The 21,513-nt window shown below is 30.0% G+C and overlaps 2 protein-coding genes and 1 long non-coding RNA gene across 4 annotated transcripts; 1 reads left to right on the forward strand and 2 right to left on the reverse strand.

The window, feature by feature from the left end:
* The first annotated feature begins 552 nt into the window (after positions 1-552).
* On the forward strand, positions 553-6,919 carry LOC110613881. Of its 2 annotated transcripts, none has more exons than XM_021755259.2 (4): positions 553-874; positions 1,838-2,540; positions 2,647-2,730; positions 6,661-6,919. In XM_021755259.2, the coding sequence occupies exons 2-4, from the start codon at positions 1,838-1,840 to the stop codon at positions 6,750-6,752; spliced, it is 879 nt and encodes a 292-aa protein (XP_021610951.1). In that variant the 5' UTR covers positions 553-874; the 3' UTR covers positions 6,753-6,919. The 2 variants fall into 2 exon arrangements, with proteins under 2 accessions (XP_021610951.1, XP_021610950.1); XM_021755258.2 differs by having other exon boundaries at positions 556-874; positions 1,833-2,540.
* A 1,410-nt stretch (positions 6,920-8,329) lies between these two features.
* On the reverse strand, positions 8,330-13,400 carry LOC110613499. The gene is made up of 2 exons (XR_002487625.2): positions 12,983-13,400; positions 8,330-9,733 (listed from the first exon to the last, which is right to left on the reverse strand). It is a non-coding gene; the product is annotated as an uncharacterized LOC110613499 (long non-coding RNA).
* Positions 13,401-17,161: 3,761 nt separating this feature from the next.
* On the reverse strand, positions 17,162-20,414 carry LOC110612847 (U-box domain-containing protein 15). Its single transcript, XM_021753668.2, has 4 exons — positions 19,958-20,414; positions 19,748-19,864; positions 18,672-19,097; positions 17,162-18,348 (listed from the first exon to the last, which is right to left on the reverse strand). The coding sequence occupies exons 1-4, from the start codon at positions 20,288-20,290 to the stop codon at positions 17,293-17,295; spliced, it is 1,932 nt and encodes a 643-aa protein (XP_021609360.1). The 5' UTR covers positions 20,291-20,414; the 3' UTR covers positions 17,162-17,292.
* Positions 20,415-21,513: the final 1,099 nt, after the last annotated feature.

Here is a 21,513-nt window from a genome sequence, read left to right on the forward strand (position 1 = left end):
TCGAACCTTAGATCTTTCAAGGCTACATGATGCACTTTCCACCAGGCTAAGTCTTGGAATGCTGTATATAGAGTTTTTTGTCATTTTGATTTTAGCAATAATAGTATTTGTTAGTTCTAAAGAGGAGTGCAGCAAAAATTTTCAAGTGAATAATGATTCTAGATTATAGAGTTTGTTATATATTGAGTTTAAAACTTATAATTTATTTATTTTATATAATTATTATAATGGGCTTAGATCCAATATTTATTATAATCGGCTTAGATCCAATATTCATTTATGGGTCTTTATATTAAAAAAAGTGAGTCGTTTATATTTTTATTATCAAATATAAGGGATGATATTTATTATAAATTACTTTTAATCATGATTTGTTCTTTATACATAATAAAAAAAATTTAAATTAAAAAATTTTAAATCCTTTCATTTTAAATAAAAATTTTGTGAAGTAAAAGTTTAATTAAACTAATTCTTACAAAATTTAAAATTTTGAAGAAATAGAGGTAAGTGCTCGACTGAAAATTAGGGAAACAGTGTATCTTTTGTAATTTTCCTATCTTAATTAGACGGTGAAATTGAACGTTCTCAGAAAGCATCCTAAAATCTGTTTCTCAATTGCTCTTGCGAACCCTAACCCTTCAATGGCTGCAACACCCCGTTGAAACCGCCATAGCCATTTCCGTTCGTCCAATGGGCGTCGTTTTTTGCTCCCTTTGAATCTATCTGTCTTTTTCGCTTGGCATTGTCGTCTTCCTGATTGGCGTCTTCTCCGTCGTTCACCTCTTCCAGGTCCTCACTGTGGCTGCTGTAATTGCACAGGAGGTAAGGGCCCTTGCCCTCGTCGTCAGTACTTTTCAGTGAGGAGTGAAGTGAGGTGAGCTTTCTAATTAAAACTTGAAATTTATTCGTCGACTATACTTTTAATTTCGTAGAATGCTGCGAAGATGATTGAAACCTTTGATTGTGATTCTTTCTCTGTTGCTTGAATATCTGCTAGAATTATGCTTTCCTTAATGGATTTTCTGACTAGCGTTTTGTTGATTGGCGCTGCGTCGTCCTAGGCCAATAAGTTAATAATGCTGTTACTTGTTCATAGTCGTTGTTGTCTGCTTCAGTTTGATGGATCTACTTTTACCTAGTTCCTATCTAGTACCAAAATCACCATCATATTATCATGTCAGACGTTTTGGTTTGTTTTATACCTGTATGTAGGAGAGATTTGCCTCTGGTATCTATTTGTATTATTTATTTCTGTAAAATACATGATTTATTTAATGAACTTGGAGTTATAGTGCAAGTATAATTTAGAAACGCTATGTATGTTAGTTCGAATTTATTCATGATTTATTTGATTTCCTAGACTTGGATACACACGCATACACACTAGTTCTTCTGATCAAGTACCCAACTCTTTCCCCTTTATTAGAATTTCCATCAAAAAAAGGAGAAAACAAATGGATTTGATAAAGAGATTTGTGTAGATTTAAGGTAGTATGCAGGTAACAAGGATTCAGATTTGGTGTGGACATGGGTAGCAAGGTGTGAATAACTGATTATTGGTAATGGGTACAGTTTGCGTGGATGTTAATGGCTTGGGTGCATATAGAAATTTTGGAGGTAACCTACCTGCTTTTCATTCCTTTGACCTCTGCACCTCTTGGGTATAAAGCTTGCTGCATTTTCAAGCAGCACAAATAAAGGCAGTGCTTTAACATATATGAAATAGCTTTCATTGAAGCTATAGTCTATTTGTTTTATGATAGTATAACTTGTTCTTTTGACTTAAAATGTGTAAGCTAAGGTCTTCTGTATTTCTCCTTTGTTTAATATAGTTCAGATGGTTCAGCAAACAGCAGACTCAAATTTCAATGAGTATAGGCGTGGTGACACTGAAAGCAACTCATCCAGTTGTGATAAGCAATTTCCTGTTGCAGTAAAGAAAACAGCATTGCGAGATGTGCAGAATGATAATAGAATTCCCAATCCTATTGGGACTTCTCCATTACCCATGGATAGTGGACAAGCTATGGATGCAGTTAAGGTTTCTGGCATCAAGAGACCCTCTCCTAAAAGCCCAGTGAGCTCACCACATCACCAATCTGCTAGTAGTAATGCTGCAAATGCTCAACTTGTCTATGTTCGTAGAAAATCTGAAGCAGAAACAGGCAAGAGTAGTATTTGTGATGGCAGAAGTATTAATGCTGATTGCACCAATTCAAGGCAACTTGACCTTGCAGAGGAGAACATGCAACCAAAACCACATATTAAGGAGTCAAAGGTTTCTTGTTTTCCAGCATTTGCACCTTTGCCTGTGGCTTCCTTGACAAGTTCATCTGGAAAACCTTCAGTTCCTCATCCTGTTGGCAGCTCTAATATGAGGTTCACACCAACAGAGTCCAACTATAATCATGTTGCTTCTGCTGTCCCTTTGTCAAATAATTTGAAGGGAATGAGAAACCTGCAATGGGAAGAGCGGTATCATCAGTTGCAAGTTTTACTAAAGAAATTAGATGAATCAGATCAAGAGGATTATGTTCAGAGTATGTGCTTGTGTTACAAATATGCAACCATGAGTAATCTAATTTATCACTTTGGGATTTTTTTCTTCTATTGCACTCATTCACATATCATTTTTGTTTCTATTAGTGCTGCGTTCACTTTCCTCAGTTGAGCTTAGCAGGCATGCCGTTGAATTGGAGAAGAGGTCCATTCAACTGTCTCTAGAAGAAGGTAACCTGAAATCTCTGCTTTGAATCCTCTTCTTTTGTCCCTCCTTATAAGATGCTATAGGTATGAAGAGATTATCAAATGCAACCTAAGCCATGGCAGAAATTTTAACACTGTTATCTTTTAACCAACTAGTTTTTGAAGAATGTGCATTCACATGCATCTTGTGTGTGCGACTTTTTTCTTTTTTACATACATTCCTCCTTATTTTTATTTAGAATGCCTTTTCTTATCTTCATTATTCTTCTCTTTCTAGTTCTAGGTTTTTTCTCGTTAAGGACTAAGGCAACTTTAATTTCTACCTTTTTTTTTTTACTTTATTTTTCTTCCTATCAAATATTTTTTTTTCCTTACAATAGTTATACATCTAACAAGTATATCTGAGAACTTTTTTTTTTTGAGCGCAATGTATACTATATTATCATTGTCAATGTAAGGCCATATGATAAAAATCCAAAACTTTACATATATTCTCAATTTTAGGCAGAGCTCTTAATTTGATCCTCAAACTTAGATATTAATTTCAACTTTGGCAATTATGTAATTTGATAATAGTCTCTTCAATAGTTATTAATCCTATTATTAAGTTAAATGCATTAAAAAAATGGATATGATAGGATAACTAATAATTATGTAAGAACTATAACTACTTACAAATAACAAATATAATTATGTAATGTCTATTCAAATGCTTATCTTTATATTTGCATTTTTATATGTTGGTCTATCTATTTATTAATTTACAGAACGTCCTTGAGATTTGACAAAACCCACATGGTAGTCATTAAATTTTTCGGTAACAAATTAGTTTCTAAGTTTAATTTCTGTCTAACAAAATGGTCCTCCCGTGAATAAAAGGTACATGTTGCCATGAGTTGACTATTAACTAGAGGTTATATGTTTTTAACGGTCAAAATACCCTCTCTAAGTAGCTAATATATTTTTTTTTTGTAATAAGAAGTTACTTTTATCCATTATTTTGTCATAAAAAATTGAGAGGTTAGTATTTTAATTTCTGAAGATTGGTGAACTTGGTTGTAGGAGGCCTTTGTGTGTAGTACGCCTTCAATAAAGAGGGAAAGATTTAAGTCCTGCTATGCAATTTGTAATATAGTTTGATATGGAAAACAATTAACAAGTGCAAGAAGTTATTATAGTACACCATTCCAAATCATCTTACCAATTGGCCTAATGTACAGGGTGAGATTAAAAATGGTGAAATTACATGATTTATTATCCAATAGTTGTTTCGCAGAGACAAAGGGTTGATCTTTAAATATGAAAAAGAGTGGATCTGAAGGATCCCATATGAATTGGCTTATTCGAAAAAAGCCTTGCCTGGGGGATCTCTATGAGTCCTCGAAATAGGATGATGTCGTGAAGAATTTTTATTCAAACATTTATTGGTGGTGAGATTAAGGATCATTGTAAAATTCAATTAATATATCATTTCGAGCATTGATGTTATTTGATGAAAGCCCTTTTCAAGAAAAAATGGAGGAAATAAGAGGGAGAAGGGAGTTTATTATTGTTTTTTAAGAATTAGCAAGCTCAGTGGTTGTGTCTCATCTCAGTGTTAGGATGGTGGAGTCAACGGAGTGTCTATGTTCTGATGGATAGTGGTGGTTATTGATGGTGGCTAAAGCCCATATGGTAGGGAGTTGGCCATACCTTATGAACTTTAATTAATGAATTGGAATGAGTATACAAATCTAATCGTTGTATAATAGGATTATTTTGATCGATTACACCCATTTAAAATCTAAGTGCCCTTTTATGATTCATTCTCTTTATAGTGGGTAAATGGGTACCATGGTTTTAAATAACGGCCCTTATGTAAGGCCATTACATGTTGCCCCGTTATACAATGGCCTCTTTGATTTGCAGGCATAACGGCCATTACCAATAATTAAAATTCTTTTATATCCTTCCTCTTTTGCTCCCTATTCTCATTTTCATTAGTTTCTACACCTTTCAGCAGTTTCAAAGGCTATATTTTTTAAGTTTTCTCTTTTCTTTCTCTTTCCTTTCTCTTTCAAATTTCAATCTTCCTTGCATATTTCTCATATAAGTTTAGATCCATCATAAACTACTCTATTTTCAAGCTTATTTCTTCTAAAAAGTTAGTTAAATTTTATCTATTTTAATTTTTAATTGTTATTTTCCCCCACTTTTTTTTTTAAAGTTTTTGTGAATTAAAGTGTTAGTTTTGAGTTAAAATTGTACTTTGAGCTATTAGTTTACTCGATCTATATAGTTTATGTTGATTTTTTTTATATTTTAAACTATATGATATTTAACTTAAGTTAAATAATCTATATTTTATATATTTATGTTTATTATGCATTTGTATACATTGATCTGAATTAAATCTAATCAATATCATTTCATTTATGAAATTTACAAATTTTTTTGAAAAATTTGCGTAGCATCAGGCTATTACCGTTACGTTACAGGCTTGTTTCTATTACCCGCGACCACAAACGTGGCCACGATTGCGATTTAAAACCATTATGGGTACACATCAAAATTTGCCTACTCTGTGCTGCAGTACTGCAACATTTTGAGCAGACAATATACTTGAATATAGGTATCTGCTTATGCACATTGCCATATGATGGAGGACTCACTGGAAATAGAATGTTTAAAACTATGGGATATTACCTTTCACCTTTTTCTTTCTCACTGTTGGTTTCAAATGCTTTTTATACGTACTCAATATTGGCCTTTGTAGACAGTGTGATGTGTGCATAGCTGTTGCCTCTGCATATGCAGGTGTTTGTGTGCTTTTCTGGAAATGTGTGTGTGTGAGGAGAGAGAGAGAGAGAGAGATAGAGAATCTTCAAGTAATGATATCTCCTAATTGTCCTTGATATGTACTCCTAGATTTATATGTTGCTTCAAAGCATTTGTGAACTTAAAAAACTTCTATTCTTGTTTAACGCTGAGCAGACTTTGGAGCCTTTTTGCACATTTTAGATTAGATTTTCGCTGAGCTGGTATAAGGCCTTTCTTTTAGTTTAGCATGACTTGAGCACAATAATCTGGGGCATCCATGTTTCATATTTGGCAGTCGTATCTTTTAACAGTTGCTAAAGAAGTTACAATAACACCATCGTGATTGTATCATCTCTGCTTTCTTTTTCATGGGAGTTCAGTATGGTTGGATGAGAAACCATTGGATTATTGTTGTACAACCATCAGGTGTTTTTAGTTTGGCCATAGAGACCTATATAGAGAAGGAGTGAGCATTCGGTCTGTTCGGTTCAAAATCGAACTGAACCGAATAAACTGAAAATTGAAATTTTAGTATTTATGAAAATTAAATCGAACTGATTTTGGTTAGACCGAACCGAATTGATTTTGATTAGACTGAATCGAATTGAACTGGTCTGATTCGATTTGGTTTGGATTTTTAATAAACTTTTTATTTTTTTACACTTTATTTTTAGTATTTTAAAATTTAATTGAAATATTTTAACCTTGATTATGATTTAATCTCTCTATATTATTAAAAATAATATACTATTATCACTAATCAGTTCGATTTGATTTTTTTTTTATTAAAATCGAACTGAAATAATCAAAAATTTTGAAATTAAAAATCGAATCAAACTGAACCGAAATGAATAAAAAATCAAATCGAATTTTTGACTTAATTCGGTTTGGTCGGTTTTTTTGGTTTGAACCGAATGCTACCCACTCTTTGATTGAGTCATTGAAATCTTGTTTAGACTGCAATCATATCTTAATTTAAATAATGAAACTTTGGTTTTCTTTAGAAAATAACAACTACGACAACAATAATAATAATTAGATAACCTGTAGTTTGTACATATTGCTGGCTGTGATGGTGTTTGTGTTTGCTTGAAAACTCTCAACTTCGATATTTGAGATAGCCTGAAGCTAATAGATATTTATCCATTGTTGCAGCAAAAGAGATGCAAAGGGTTGGGGTTCTGAATGTACTGGGAAAGTCCATGAAGAACATTAAAGCATCTGCAACTTGTCAAGGCCAACCATAGAAATGATAGGATTGAATATCAAGTTACTGTTGTATAGTCCTTTAGCTGATGAGGGAAATGTAACTATAGCTACTGCTACAGCCACTTGAGTATTTGCTTCAGATTATGTGCTCCGATGTGTTATTATGAAGTTCTATGAATAGTTGTTTTCTTTTCTTTCTTCTTAATTGGGTTTCAAGCAGGTTCAATCTGTAATTTCGTAGTAATTTTTAGCATTGTAATATGTTGAGAGTCGATGCTATTTCAAGGGATTGATACAACTAGGCAGTAGAAGAAATTGCAAAAACTGAAAATTGTGATAGGAAAATGCGACAATTGAGAGGTTGAGCCTAGTGAGAATATATATATATTCGTAAATGAAACAGGGAAACTTCAACGAGGTAAAGAAGTTGCAAACTGACCTTTGAGAAAAAATATCAGCTGAATACAATCATAATTCATAAGTAATGTCTTGAATCTGAAGAGAAGCAAAATGACCTTGACGCGAAAGAATGATTGTGGAAGAATCAACCTTCATAATAATCTTAGAGAGACTCTTGTATGTGGCAAGAACTTTGGGACATGCAGTGCTTCTAAAGGTGAGGGTCTATCATCAGTTAATAGACTCTCGATGATCTCTTACCACGATAACCGATGCCTCCCTTATTCCGTTGCCCTTTCATTCATACCAAAGAAAAAAGCCGAGGAGCTAAACCAAGGAAAAACCATTCATAATAAAATTTGAGGTTTACGTCCATCATGTTGTTACTAGCGGAGGGAGATGAGCCTAAACTAAGTGGGGAGTGGATGTGGGCACAAGAGAAGAGGTGGAAGACTGGTCTCCCTTGAACTATAGAAATTAGGAAAAAATTTTGCTTATATTGAATATATATTTACTCGTGTAAAATGAGGATAAAATTTATATAAAATTTCATGTTTTTACACTAAACATTTATATAGATATGGTGTATATAAATTTTTCTCTAAAAATCACGAGAAGAAGAGTTAATAGAGTACAACTTGTGGCTAAGCAAATTTATGTTAAAGTCAGCGGAAAGCAATATGTCCAAAAGTAAAAAGTAAAAAAAAAAAAAAAAAAAAAAGCTCAAATATATCCCTCAATATTTTATCAAAGTTCAAAGTATAATTTTATTTTTAAGTCAAATAAACCTACAATCTTTTCAATTAAGTTTAGATTAATTTGATGCTAATAAAATAATATACTATTAATAATAAAATATTATTTTTTCTAATTTGTAATTTATAAAGTTAATATTTTTAATTAAATTAAACAACTAAAAATTCAACAAAAACAATTCAACCAAATTTGATAACTCAAATCTCAAAGCAATAAACACTATTATATATGTAGCAATCAACAAGAATATAAGATTCTACCATTACAAGAACACTACTACAAATCCGGTAATTAAAGAACAGACTAGCTATTTTATCTATATATTGCGCGAGTTATATTTTTATTATTTTATTTTTACTTATATAATATAATATTTATTTTAATATTTAATATTTTTAAAATATATTATAAAATTTAGTTAATTATAATTAATTGTGTTAAAAATATTTTAAAGGAATAGTTTTTTTTGTCAACAAAAAATTATTTTTTATTGCCAAAAAGTAGAGCCATTATACAACTCAAGAAAACAGTAAAACAAAGAAAACTATACAGGTCATCCCAATAGCTAAAAAACAAAGTCTTTCAACCATCTCCTCCATTCTAGCCTCAACCAAAACACTTGCATGACCCACGGTTTGGACTCAAATCCCAACAACCTCAAGTCTAAATTCATTTCACTCCTTCCCACCTAATCACAAAGCCAAGAACATATCTGCAGATACCACAATCTGCAACAAAATATAACATTGCATCAGATAACTAGAACTGTAGGTATCCACTACCCAAGCCAACTTAATTCCATACACTCCAATCAATTCCTGGACCATTCATTACCCTTTCAGTCATAAATTTCAGCTTAACAACCGTCTCTACTTTTTTCAAAACTCTATCAGCACAAGCAGTAATCTAGTGAAAAGCAACCTGATTCCTTTCCTGCAAATACAACTTTCCTTACTGCAGCAAGCAAAGTTTTTCCACCTGTTTTCTGGAGAACTAGCTTACCTCCTCCAAGTGAGAAATGCCTTCTGATTATGGATTTGATTAAAACCTCCCTCTAAACCCTACTAGATACAATACAATCAAAGAATAAATATTTCACATTCTCTTCATGATTTCCACATAAACAATACATGCATCCCCCACCATACTCCACTTATTCAACCTTGTTTTTACTGCTAACTTGTTATGGATTGCCATCCGAACTATGAAGCTGTATCTAGAGACACAGCTTCATCTCCAGACCAGTTTCATCAACTTACTTTGCCAATAGCCCCTATTATTGCCTCCTAGGCACTTTTATTAGTATAGACCCCAGAATTATTCCACTTTATTACATCTTCATGTCCCTTTCTAACTGTATAATTCCTTACTTCTGCCCAAGCAATCTCAATTTGGGCATTTATTGGACATGGTAGACTCCATTGCCTATTTCCACAAGTATTTAATTTTTGCTTTCTTTGATACATCAGAGTCTTTAATTCTTATACCTAGGTACTTCTCCACTAAACTAAATCCTTCCATCCAAGGATCAATCTAAAATGAAAAGTCTCCCCCTACTCACAGTATAGACATAGTGCCTCTTAAATAGATCTCTCAAGCCAATAACATGCCCCATGCTCAACTTGCATCAAGCGACTTGGTGATCCCCTAGAAGCTCATGCACTTTAATTTATTTTGATTTACCCAAATGCCCAGAAGGATGTTTTATCAGTTAACAATTCTCAATCTGCTTTCCAATAGTAGCAGCATTCCATGGCATTATCTCTTTCATCCCTATCCTTCCTCTTTTTTTGCTCTACAAATCTTTTCCTAAGCCACAGGACCCTTCTTACTATTATCTCCAGTTCCTCTCCATAGGAAGTTCCTGCATTTCCGATCAATTTCATTCATTATTATCTTAGGGAGAATAAAGATACAACATCAATAAACATGTATACTCTTGAGAATAGAATTGATTAATTGAACGCTCCTAGAATATGAAAGTGACTTAGAGACTCATCCATTAGGCCTTGCTGTAATTCTCTCCATCAAGTAATTGTAATGAAATATATTTATAACTGAAGACACCAGGAGCATACTTAAGTATGTTACAGGCAATGAGCCCTTTCTAAAATTAAGCATCCTTAGTATCTGTTCTTTATTCTGAGTTGGGACTCTTGTAATACACACTAAGCTCTTTGATTCATTTACCTGCATCATGGAGACTTGCTCAAAATGCCTAATTGCATCTACTAAAACACAGATAGACCTCATGTCACCATTAGAGAAAAAAAAAATCTGCAAAATACAAATGATTTAATTTGATTCCTCTGCATCCTTTATGATACTTAAAGCCTGTTGACAATCTCACCTCCAGGTAATAAGTACTCCATTGCAATTACAAACAGGGGAGGGGGCACAGTCTCCTTACCTTAAATCTCTTTTCCTTGGAAAATAGCCCTCTAAACTTCCATTAACCATTATTGAAAAACATGTAGTTCTAATACACTTCATAACCCATCCTACAAATCTATTAAGGAACTCCAAACCCAACATCGTCTCCTCAATAGATCCCACTGCACTGAGTCATAAGCTTTCTTGAGATCCACCTTCATAGCACAATAAGCAAGACCTATTCTTTTACAATAATTCCTCACAAGTTCATGTGCAATAAGTACATTATCTACAATTTTTCTTGCCTGGTATGAAGCTGATTGAGCTTTATTTACAATTCTCCTTAGCACTCTTCCCAATCTAGCTGCTACAATCTTAGTGATTACCTTATACACAACAGTGTAATAGGCATAGCTCTAAAATATGAGAATTCAGTAGGCTGTTGTACTTTTGGAACCACAGTAAGAGTGGTAGAGTTAAATTGTTTTAGAATTCTTCCTGTCTCAAAAATTCTTTCACTGCATCAATCAGATCTTTTCCAATAATATTCCAAGCTCTTTTGAGAAAATAACTGTTGAAACCATCCACCCCCGGGGCTTTATCTACTCTAACATACTAAATAGCTTCCTTAACCACATCATCTGTAATATCAGGTCATAACTCTTCTGCTTCTTCCTTAGTAATAACAAGGCCAATTTGAATAACCTCCGTTATAGCCATGTGCCTATCCTGATCATTAGAACCAATTAAGTTTTTGTAGAAGTCCACTGTTGCCGCTTTAATTTCCTCTTGATCACTAGTTTCTCCATCCAGTAGGCATAAGCTAGTGATCTTGTTCCTGGAATTTTGGACCTTCATTAAGTTGTGGAAGTATTTAGTGTTAGCATCCCCTAGTTTAATCCAGCTTATTCTGGACTTTTACCTATAGAAATCCTCTTCTTGCCCTAATAATCTTCTATAATTCTACATTATTTTTTTTCTTCATCTATAGATATTGGTTTAGAGGATCATTTTGTAGATGCTTTTGAACATTCAGCTTCTTCAACTCACTTCACGCTGCTAGTGCCTAGTAGCTTAAGCCAAAGCTTAAACATTTTGTTCTTTCCCAGTTTTTCCGTCAACCTTTCTCTACTATTTTCTCAAAGCTCGAGTGAGTTCCCAACATATTATAAAATCTGAAAGACACTCTTCTTTCTCCCTTATCCCTCCCAATAGATACAATTAGCGGTGAATAATCAGAAATAACCGCAGACAGAGCTTTATATTCGGTCAAATCAAATTTTACCAGCCATTCCATATTAACCAAGCACCTATCCAACTTCCTCCAAATTCTACTCTACTATCACTGCTTTGATTATTGGTCCATGTGAAATAGCACTCTGTAGATCTCAATTCTACCAAGCTACAATCCACCACACACTCCATGAAATCCTGAGACACACCCCTCATCGTGAATCCCTCTAACCCCTTCCTGCACATTAAGGATAGCATTAAAATCTCCCTGAATTATCTATGGCAATTATTATTACTAGTTAACACCTTTATTGATTCTCATAAACTTCTCCTATTAATTCAGGAATTACTACCATAGACTATTGCCTATAAGAAACTCCTCTCCTCCTGCTGTACTGTACTGTACTCTATAATGGATAAATTGATCATTGTATACTTCTATTTGAGCTAACATAACTTATGGATCAAACACAACCCAAATCCTCTCTAATCTTGCATACTGATAATTATCGCAAAACTGCCAACCATTCAAGTATCTCTTGCATCTTTTTACTCCTTTCCTGTCTAACTCTAGTTTCAATGATACTCATAGTCATTATTCTTTGTTTGGCAATCAGCAAAGATAAATCTGATTGCTTCTTGGGGTCATTAAGACCCCTTACATTTCAAGTGCAAATTATTTGCCCCTATCAAGAGGCTTAATTACTCTCTTTGGCCTCTTTCCATCACCTATCACCGCTATTTTCTTATTTGAGGATCAAGGTACTTCTATTTCCCCCTTACTCCCTATATCTCCCCTGCTAGTCTATCCCTTTAAGTTCTCTTTTCCCTTCCCTTTTACCCTGCTTATAGCCTCCCAAGGACTATCAATATTATTACTTTCCTTAATTCCCCTCACCTTTAGCTTCTTAATTAAGTTCCTATCACCATCTCCTACATATCAATCCCTCCCTTCTCCTTTACTTTCTTCCTTTCCAATCTCATGTACAACCTCCCCTTCTCCATTCTGTTTATGTCGCCAATCAATCTTCTTCCCTTAGCATGCTTTCTTTTCATGACCATATTTACTACAAAGCTTGCACTTTATAGGTCGCCATTCATATATAAGCTGCTGCCTAAATTTTTATCCATCATCATCCTCCAAAGTTACAGATTCCACAAACTCTCCATTTAATTTCATTTCTACAAGTCCTAGCATATCCCAATTTGGTTTTGTTGCTATTACACTGATCACAAAATAAAGGCCTCCCTAGTACACTTCCTATTTTGCTCAAAATTTCTATAGTCCAGAACTCTTATGGTAATCCTAGCAATTGTATCCGAACTAGCAACCTTTGGATAGCATCCAAATCCAATCTCATCTTAGGCTTCCATTGAACTGGGATTAATGACCTTTTATTAAAAGTACAAGGCCTTTCCTCTAATACTCTCAATTTGCCTTTCATCAAAATTAAAATTGAATAGGAATATATTCTCCTTAATAAAATGAACATAAATCAATCCATACCTTTTCCATTTACTTATCGCCTAACTCTTCATTCCTCTAAATTTGGGACTCAACCCGTAGACACTACTAATCAATGCATTCTTCCACTTTACAGCCTCTGGTTCCAAATCTACAACTCTAAATTTTACAATTCATTTCCCATCTGACAACGTTGACAGAATGAAGGAAAGTTCGCATTTCGAGTTACAGGATCGATTTCCTTTGAATAATCCCGCCTAATCCTCTTTCCCTTCTGCCCGTGTTTCCTCCTCCATTCTCTCCTCTAGTCCTCCAATATGCACCTTTGATTTTCGAGTAATGATTCCAGACTCTCCTTCCAGCTTTTGGACATCCAGATCCAGCTCTTTCAACTCATCTCGATCAATCACTGGTTCTCTATTCAGCTCTTCCGTCATTATTTTCTCCTTTGACTTTTGATTCTGGACTTTGATAGTTTAAATTTAAAAATATTTAGATTTATTATGATAATGAGTAATTAGTGATAATTTAATTGTAGTTTAAGTGTATTGAATTATTTTTTATTTTTATAAAAAGCAATGTGTTATAATGAAAATTTTAAAATAAATTCTTTAAAAACTTTTAAGGTTGTAAGTTTAGAGTATTGTTTGTAAGCATTAAACAGGATAAATTGATTCTCTATTTTTATCTGTACACTTATTTTATTTTTTTATTATTAAAAAAATTATATTATTAAGTGTATGTATATAAATATAATATTTTTATTTATGATAAATGGTTTTCCTTTATTTTATAATTTTATTGAAATTTACATGAAAATTCAATTTTTTTAGTATTAAAAGAAATTTTTTATCTGAAAAGTAATAATATGATATGGTTGAATCAAAAGAAATAATATTTTTAATTTTTATTTAAAATTTTTTTATATTATATCGATTAAAAATATTTTTTATCAATAAATTAAAAATAATTTATTAATATAATAAATGTTAACATTTAAAAATTTTATATATTATATAATCTATGTTTATTTAATTAGTTATAAATATATAATTTAAATTTAAATAAATAATAATTTTGCCATTTAAATTAATTAAAAGTTAATCAAATTTAAAATTTATACATATTTAAATTTATCAGTGGATGATAATTTTATAATTAAAATTAACTTTTAAAACAGTTAATTTATCATTAACAAAAATTCAAATATTGAATTATACATAAATAATAAAAAGTTAAATTTATTGCATAAAATTATTAAAATAATAAATTTAAATATTAAATAATATTAAAAAATAAAAATGACTATAAAATTATTAGATAACTATAATTATGTATATATATATAATTCGTAGTATTATAATGAATATTAAAACATGTAATCTACATTGAATAATTTAATTTAAAAAAATTATAAAAAATATTGTGCACTTTAATTAATTTTTCATTTTAAATATATAATTTATTTAAAATATTTAATTTTACATTAAAACAATACGCCTAATATAAGCTTTATATGAAAATTGAAATTTTAAAATTGTCGTTATTTAAGTGATACAATATTATAAAATACTATTTAAATATAAAATTAAATTAAATATTTTCAATTAAATTATATATTATAAAAATAAAAAATTAATAAAATCATAAATTATTTTTTTAATTTTTTCTTTAGTCTAAGTGTCAACAAATAATTTTCTAATAGCAGCGGCTGCAATTTTTTAAGTTAATGTGTTATATTATGATTTTTATAGCAGAATATATAACTTTATGTAATTTGCAAACGATATAGTTTATATTTAGTATAATTTTTATTAGTAGCTAATATAAATTTGCAATAACAATTATTATAATTTTATATTTGATATTTTTTTTAAATAACGAATGATATAATTGTTCAATTATATGATTTATTTAAGTTGATTAATATGCTTAATTTTGGGAAATTTTTATTACCAGCTTATATAATATTGGAAAGGTTTGCCCAGTTTTGAAAGGAAATTTGGCTTAATTGGAGCTAATGTTAATTAAGCTTAATTGAGGTGATGGTGATATTGCTTTGAACTGGGATGGTGCACGTTAAGAAAAGTGAGGTGTCCGATCCCCTGTGTTTGCATCGTTGCCCCGCCCGGAGAAGAAGAAAATTTGAGAAAAAGATGATAGAGGATAAAAAGGAGCAGAAGAATTGAGAAAAAAGATGATAATGGGACGAGGGAAGAATAAATTTTTAAGATTATATATAGGGGATTCTAGATTGGATTAAATTTGTTAAATATTTACATTTTTATCAATTTTATTTTGATTAAATATTAAAAAATATAAAAAAAATTAATATTTTAATAATAAAAAATAATATTTTACTTGGCCTTTAAACTTAATTAAAAAAATTGAAGGTTTATTTAATTTAAATGATGAAATTAGGTCTGTTTAAACTTTAGAATTTCATTTATTTTGGCTATTTCTGAAAAAATAAATAAATAAAATCAGGCAAACAGTATTTTTAAATTTAATTTAATAATAAATATATTTAAATAAATATGAAAAATTTTAACAAAAAAAAAGGGCAACCAAACACATTGATAGCACAACTAAGTTTGTTAGGTATATAGTTTTTCTTTATTTTTTTTTAAAGTTAAATGACAAAAAATCCTTCAAGCAATAAAATTTAATTTAATTAATAAAATTTTAAAGTTAAAAGCGTAATTACAATTTTTTTAAAAAATATTAAAATTTTTTTGTCATTTTTTTAAAATTAGAATTTATAAAATTAGAAAATAATAATAATAATAATTATTATATATTTTTTAATTTTGTCAATAATTTAATATATCAATTTAATTTAATTTAATTTTAAATTAATCCATCTCCTAATTTTTTTTAAATTCATAATAATTATCATTATAATTTTAAAAGTGTATGATAGATCATATATATATATATGAATTATATTTTATAATTTGAAATATAAAATTGATTTAAAATTATATTTTACATATTTTATTTTTGAAAATATAAAAGGATAAAATAATTATAACTATTTTTTAATATGTTTTTTAAATAGCATTTTTTTAAAAATTTTTAACTATATTATTAGTTATGCACTTTTTTAAAACTAGAATAATAATCAGTATGGATTTAAAAAAATAATTTATAAGATAAGTTAATTTGAGATTAAATTAAAATAATGATATATTAAATTATCGATAAAATTAAAAATTTATAATAATAATAATATAAATTATTTTATAATATTATAAATTTTAAGAAATGATAAAAAATCTTAATTTTTAAAATTATTTAAAATTACATTATAAATTTTAAAATTTTATTAATTAAACTATAAATTTTTAAATTTTAACCAATTATAAAAATAAAATTTAAGTTATTATTTATAACTCTAGAGATATTGTTACTATTTTTTAGCTATTTCTTTTAAATGTAAAGTTTTAACAATAAGGAAGGTAACCATATAACCTAATACACTTATAATTAATATTTATAAGGTAATGCAATGTATCCCTAATTAAAATTGTTTAAAAAAATAAATAAAGAATATATAATTATATTAATTTTTTTAAAGATTTCAAAATATTTTTTTTAAAAAAATAACTTTCTCAATTTTTTCTTTGCAGAGAAGAATGTTTGCTTTTTATATGTTGGAATTTTTAATAGATTTATTTACAATTATAATAAATTTCAGTTAATATTAATAAGTTTAAAATTAATTAATTTTAATTAAATAATTTATTCAATTTATTTATAACTATAATAAAATTCAGTTAATATTAATAAGTTTAAAACTAAATAATTTTAGTTAAATAAATATATACACAAGTTAAGTTCGTAAACGTATTTAAAAAATAAATTTTTAAATTTTAATGAGATGAATTTATACAAATTTTAGGAATATAAATAATTGAGCAAATCTAAACTTTGAACGTTTCATGTTCATAAAAGTTTATGCATGCTCGAATTTGAATTCAATTCTCATCGTTAGTTCACAATATTTTTCAACGAGTCAGTTGGCGAGTCTATTCATAAATTTTGAAATGAGCTGATCTCATAAGCTTAAAAAGCGAAAAATTATAGAGTTCAAGTTCAACTCGTTCACTAAATGAGTCTAAATATTAAATTTAACTTAAGAATTTATTTAACTAATATAATTACTTTCATTAATTAAATTATTAAATTATTATTTAATTACTTTGAAATCCATTGACATGATAAAAGATCGTGAAAATCCAATAAGGAATATAATAAAAAAAATATATACATATTTACTGTTTTTTAAATGGATCCATGATCTAAAGCCATCATCATGTGTAGAATATTATCAACAGTTTGTAGAAGTTCTAAGGAATATGTTCACACTTACTCATGTGCTGCAAAAGAGAATTTGCTTTTCTTTGAGCTCTGTTAGTTCCACATCTTGCAATTTCTACCAGATCTTCATAAACACCATATTGTAGTGCAGCCAAAATAAAAGACGAATTATTTAGCCCCAACTCGAGAAGAACAGATGTGGCGCACTCCTTGTTCTTAGGAGTTCCGCTTCTGATGATTTCAACAAGTGTTCTTATGAAAGAAAGCTTCCCAATTTCATTCCTTCCTTCAGGATGTGATGAAAGGAGCAACAAGATCGAAAGGGCTTCATCGATCATGCCTATATTTTTATCGTCCAGCAAATGAAGCAATGGTGGTATTACACCAGCCTTAATTGCCCTGAACTTGTTGGTTTGGTTCAAAGATAAGTTGAAGAGTGCAGTTGCAGCATCCTTTTTACCTCTGATTGTCCCATTTTGCAAAAGATTTATCAAAGGAGGGATTCCATTCAAAGTCCCCACCAGTACTTTGTTCTCATCAAGCATCGACAAGCTAAACAAAGCTGCAGCAGAGTTCTCTTTGGCCTCTTCTGTTCCACTTTGCAAGATTTCTATTATAGCAGGAATGGCTCCTTCTCTTGCTATGATTCTTTTGTTTGCTTCATCAATTGACAGATTCAAAAGTGCAGTCACAGTTTGTTCTTGAACAACAGAATCCTGATGGGACAAGAGATGAACTAATGGTGGGATTGCTCCAATGTTGCCAATCAAAATTCTATTCTCTGGATTCTCTTTAGAGAGCATTCGGATCTTCGCAATAGCCTCTCTCTGTACATCAAGCTCAGTGCAGGACAGATTTTGAACCAAACAAGAGATTTGCTCTACAAGTTCAGCATTTGATCCATCACATCCCACACAAGCGTCCCTTCTAGGCAGTTCAAAATTATTTTTTCCACACCATTGTAAAATAAGGTTCCTGAGTGCAAAATTGGGTGCTAAAGACAAGTGATCCAAAGTTTGTCCAGTCTTCGGACAAGTCCGATGATTAGAGTTTAGCCACTTCTGTATGCTTTCTCTTTCATAAGTCTAAAAGACATGTAAAAATTGTTTCAGTTTCCAAAGCATCTTTAACAGAGTACTAAAAAGTCCTACAAGAGAGCCTAAGTGTAAAAAAATCAAATTTAATCAGCTGATTTCACTTGTCACCCATTTTAAGTATGACTTTAAAATGTTGTATGAGCAAAAGCAAGTCGAAAAATTAACTGTTATGTGTAGTTTGGTTCAACAAATGTTCTCAAATCAATGGTAGATGATTTTCAAGCTAAATCAAGTAGCTATATCAAAAAATTATATGAACCAATTGTTATGCCTTGTACTGAAAGGATTATAGCAATTCAATGTGATTATACCTGTCCTGTTGCCACAATAACAGGATCCACCATGATCTCCAGAGTAATTGGACAAAGGAATTCATGAGGAATCAGCAACGATTGGTTCCTCTGAAGAATTTTCGAAGAGATAGGGCCATCAAGCTCAATGGTTTCATCAACCCCAGCAATCCGTTTGAGTTTTCCAAGCAGATTTGTTATTTGACAGATACTTTCAGCATTCCGAACATCCTTCCCAGTGATTAGTTTTCTAACAGCTACCGTTTCTGCTTTCAAGTCTGGAATATTACGTAGTTCTAGCTTGTTGGCCAGTCTTTCTAGTATTGCAATATCTACATTTCTGTCATCCTTTTCAGAGAATACAACCATTATGTCCATTGCGAGTTCTATATCCTGCGTGTCGGTTCGCCTTTTGGCTCTTTTGAGTTGCATATGCATTAGCTCAACCTGAAATGAATCAACAAAAAATTACAAAATTAAGTGATCCCAGAAATCTGTAAAATATGTATATACATAAATACACTTTCACACTGGAGACTTGAACATTGAACTACAGTGCATTTATTAAATGTTCAAAGCAATCGTGCTTATGGCAATTCATTCTCAAGGCAACCCATAGTTAAAATACAATCCCAATTCCCTAATTACATCCTTAATTTGTATTAAATAAGAAAATAAACAACAAAAATCATAACTACCATATCATCTTTATCAACATATGCTTCGGCTAGACAATCTGACAAACACATTTTGCAGTTAAAACTATCTCATTATCCATCAAAAGAGACCAATACGCTAGAAAATAATGGTGGAACACTTTGTAGCTTGTTTTTGTGATGATATCAAAAGTGAAATTCAAGACATTAAGAGGGACAAAATTTGAGCACTTCAACTCCAAACCTCAGATTTTACTTACTGAAATTCAAGGCATATAGCAAGGTTTAGTATTAGAAAATGAAATGAAAGGTCGCCTCATTTTGCATATCTCTCTTTAAGCAATAGATCTAACCAAATGGGAACTTACAGATTCTCAATGACAGATCATCATGCAACTTTAAAGCAAAAGAACAAATTAAAAATTAACAAGAGAGACTTACTTGTTCTTTCACTTCAACTGAGATCCCAAACTCATCATAAGGCATAGCATCCATAGCCCGATTTAATTTGTCATATACAGCATGAAATCTAGCCATTACTGCATCAATCTCTAAAGCCTGATTTATTTAAACACAAATCTCAAGAGCTTAAACAGATTTCAGAAAGAACCCACAAAACATAAGTACAACAAATGAAAAGTAGACACTTACTAGATAAATCTTGCTTCCACAGCTGCATTTCTTGAGCAACTTCTTGGCACTAAGAAGTGCCTTCTTCAAATTAACCAAGCAATTCAAATTCTCACTTGAAACCAACTTCACATTCTCCTTTATCTCCTCCCAAAGGGGTGCCAACAGCTTCAATCTCCTCACTAAGTTTAAGCATTCTTTTCTCTGTGTTCTCCTATACCCAGAATAGGATCCAACGGTCTCAATGATCTCCATCATATCCCTTACCATATCATTGACGTCATCTCCATCGTAGGATGAACTAGAAACACCCCCTTTGTTGTTTTCTCTCTCCATCACCTTCTGATGCTCCATTTCTCACTACCAAGTTCAGTGTCGTAAAGGGGCTTAAGCAGTTGAGCAATCTTATAAAGCCAATCCAAAACAGGAGGAGCTCATAAAAAGAACCAGGAATGGACACCTCTTCTATAATGGATTCTATATAAAAGGAAAAAAAAAAAAAAAAGAAAAGCTAGAACGTAGCGAGACAACGTCATGTTGGAAAATTCTTACGTGTGTATAACTTGATTTATGGCTTTATGCTCTCTATTATTTCTTCTTTTCTTTTTTTTTTTCTTTTAAAAAAAAAAAAACTTGTTCTCCTTGTTAATAGAAAAAATAAGGTAAATTGCAATCAAGTTCTAGAATTTTCATAAAATAAGTTCTTCTCTACTTTAAAATCTATATTAAAATATTATTATATTTTATAGAATTTAATTATTTAATCTTTTTATTAAAAAGAAATTTGTTAATTATGTTAAATTATTCATACTATTTAATTTTTATAATTTTAATTATATATATTATTTAGTTCTTATAATTTTAAATATTTATACTCTATTTTTCTTTTTTTTCTCAAAATTATTATTTATTTTTTTAAATTATAATAATATATAATTTAATTATTATAATATATTTTATTTTATTTTTAAAAATCTCTTAATATTTAATAAATAAATTTAAGATGAATATGATTAAAAAATTAATAAAAATTATATTTTTTAATACATAAGAAAAAGTAATGTAAACAAAAATTATAAAATAAAAGAAATACAATTTCATCACTCCGGAAAAGACTAAAACAAGTTATTAGTAAAGTTTTTTATGGAATGACCGGCGGTTTGATTTATAAAATATAAATATATTTTAATTAAGTAATTGGTGAATTTTTAAAATTTTATAGCGCTAATAGTAATTCTGAAAAAAATAAATATACTATAATTTTATATAGAATTTAACTTTAGAAAAAAAAATCTATCATAAATTTAATTCCTCTGAAAATCTATTTTTTTATTTTATAATTTAATTTAAAATTTTAAAAATTAATAAAATTATCTAAAAATATAGATTTTATTATAATTATATCCAAATTTAAAACTTGATTTGGAGAGAGCTTGTTTTGTTGAGGTGAGAATGTCATATTTATTATTTTTTTATATTAATATGATATTTAGATAATGGCTCTTCATATACAAAAATTTAAAATTTTTTATTATTTTGTAATTTAATTAAATTATAAAATGTTTAAAAATTAATGT

This window comes from Manihot esculenta, chromosome 4, assembly GCF_001659605.2.
Source record: "Manihot esculenta cultivar AM560-2 chromosome 4, M.esculenta_v8, whole genome shotgun sequence".
Lineage (NCBI taxonomy): Eukaryota > Viridiplantae > Streptophyta > Magnoliopsida > Malpighiales > Euphorbiaceae > Manihot > Manihot esculenta.

Coding starts and splice junctions, on each gene's coding strand:
- LOC110613881 (XM_021755259.2), top strand. CDS start 1,838: ATGGTTCAGCAAACAGCAGACTCAAATTTCAATGAGTATAGGCGTGGT. Junction 2,541..2,646: donor TCAAGAGGATTATGTTCAGA/GTATGTGCTTGT, acceptor TGTTTCTATTAG/TGCTGCGTTCACTTTCCTCA. Junction 2,731..6,660: donor TCAACTGTCTCTAGAAGAAG/GTAACCTGAAAT, acceptor CCATTGTTGCAG/CAAAAGAGATGCAAAGGGTT.
- LOC110612847 (XM_021753668.2), bottom strand. CDS start 20,290: ATGGAGCATCAGAAGGTGATGGAGAGAGAAAACAACAAAGGGGGTGTT. Junction 19,865..19,957: donor GTGGAAGCAAGATTTATCTA/GTAAGTGTCTAC, acceptor TAAATAAATCAG/GCTTTAGAGATTGATGCAGT. Junction 18,349..18,671: donor TTATTGTGGCAACAGGACAG/GTATAATCACAT, acceptor CATGTCTTTTAG/ACTTATGAAAGAGAAAGCAT.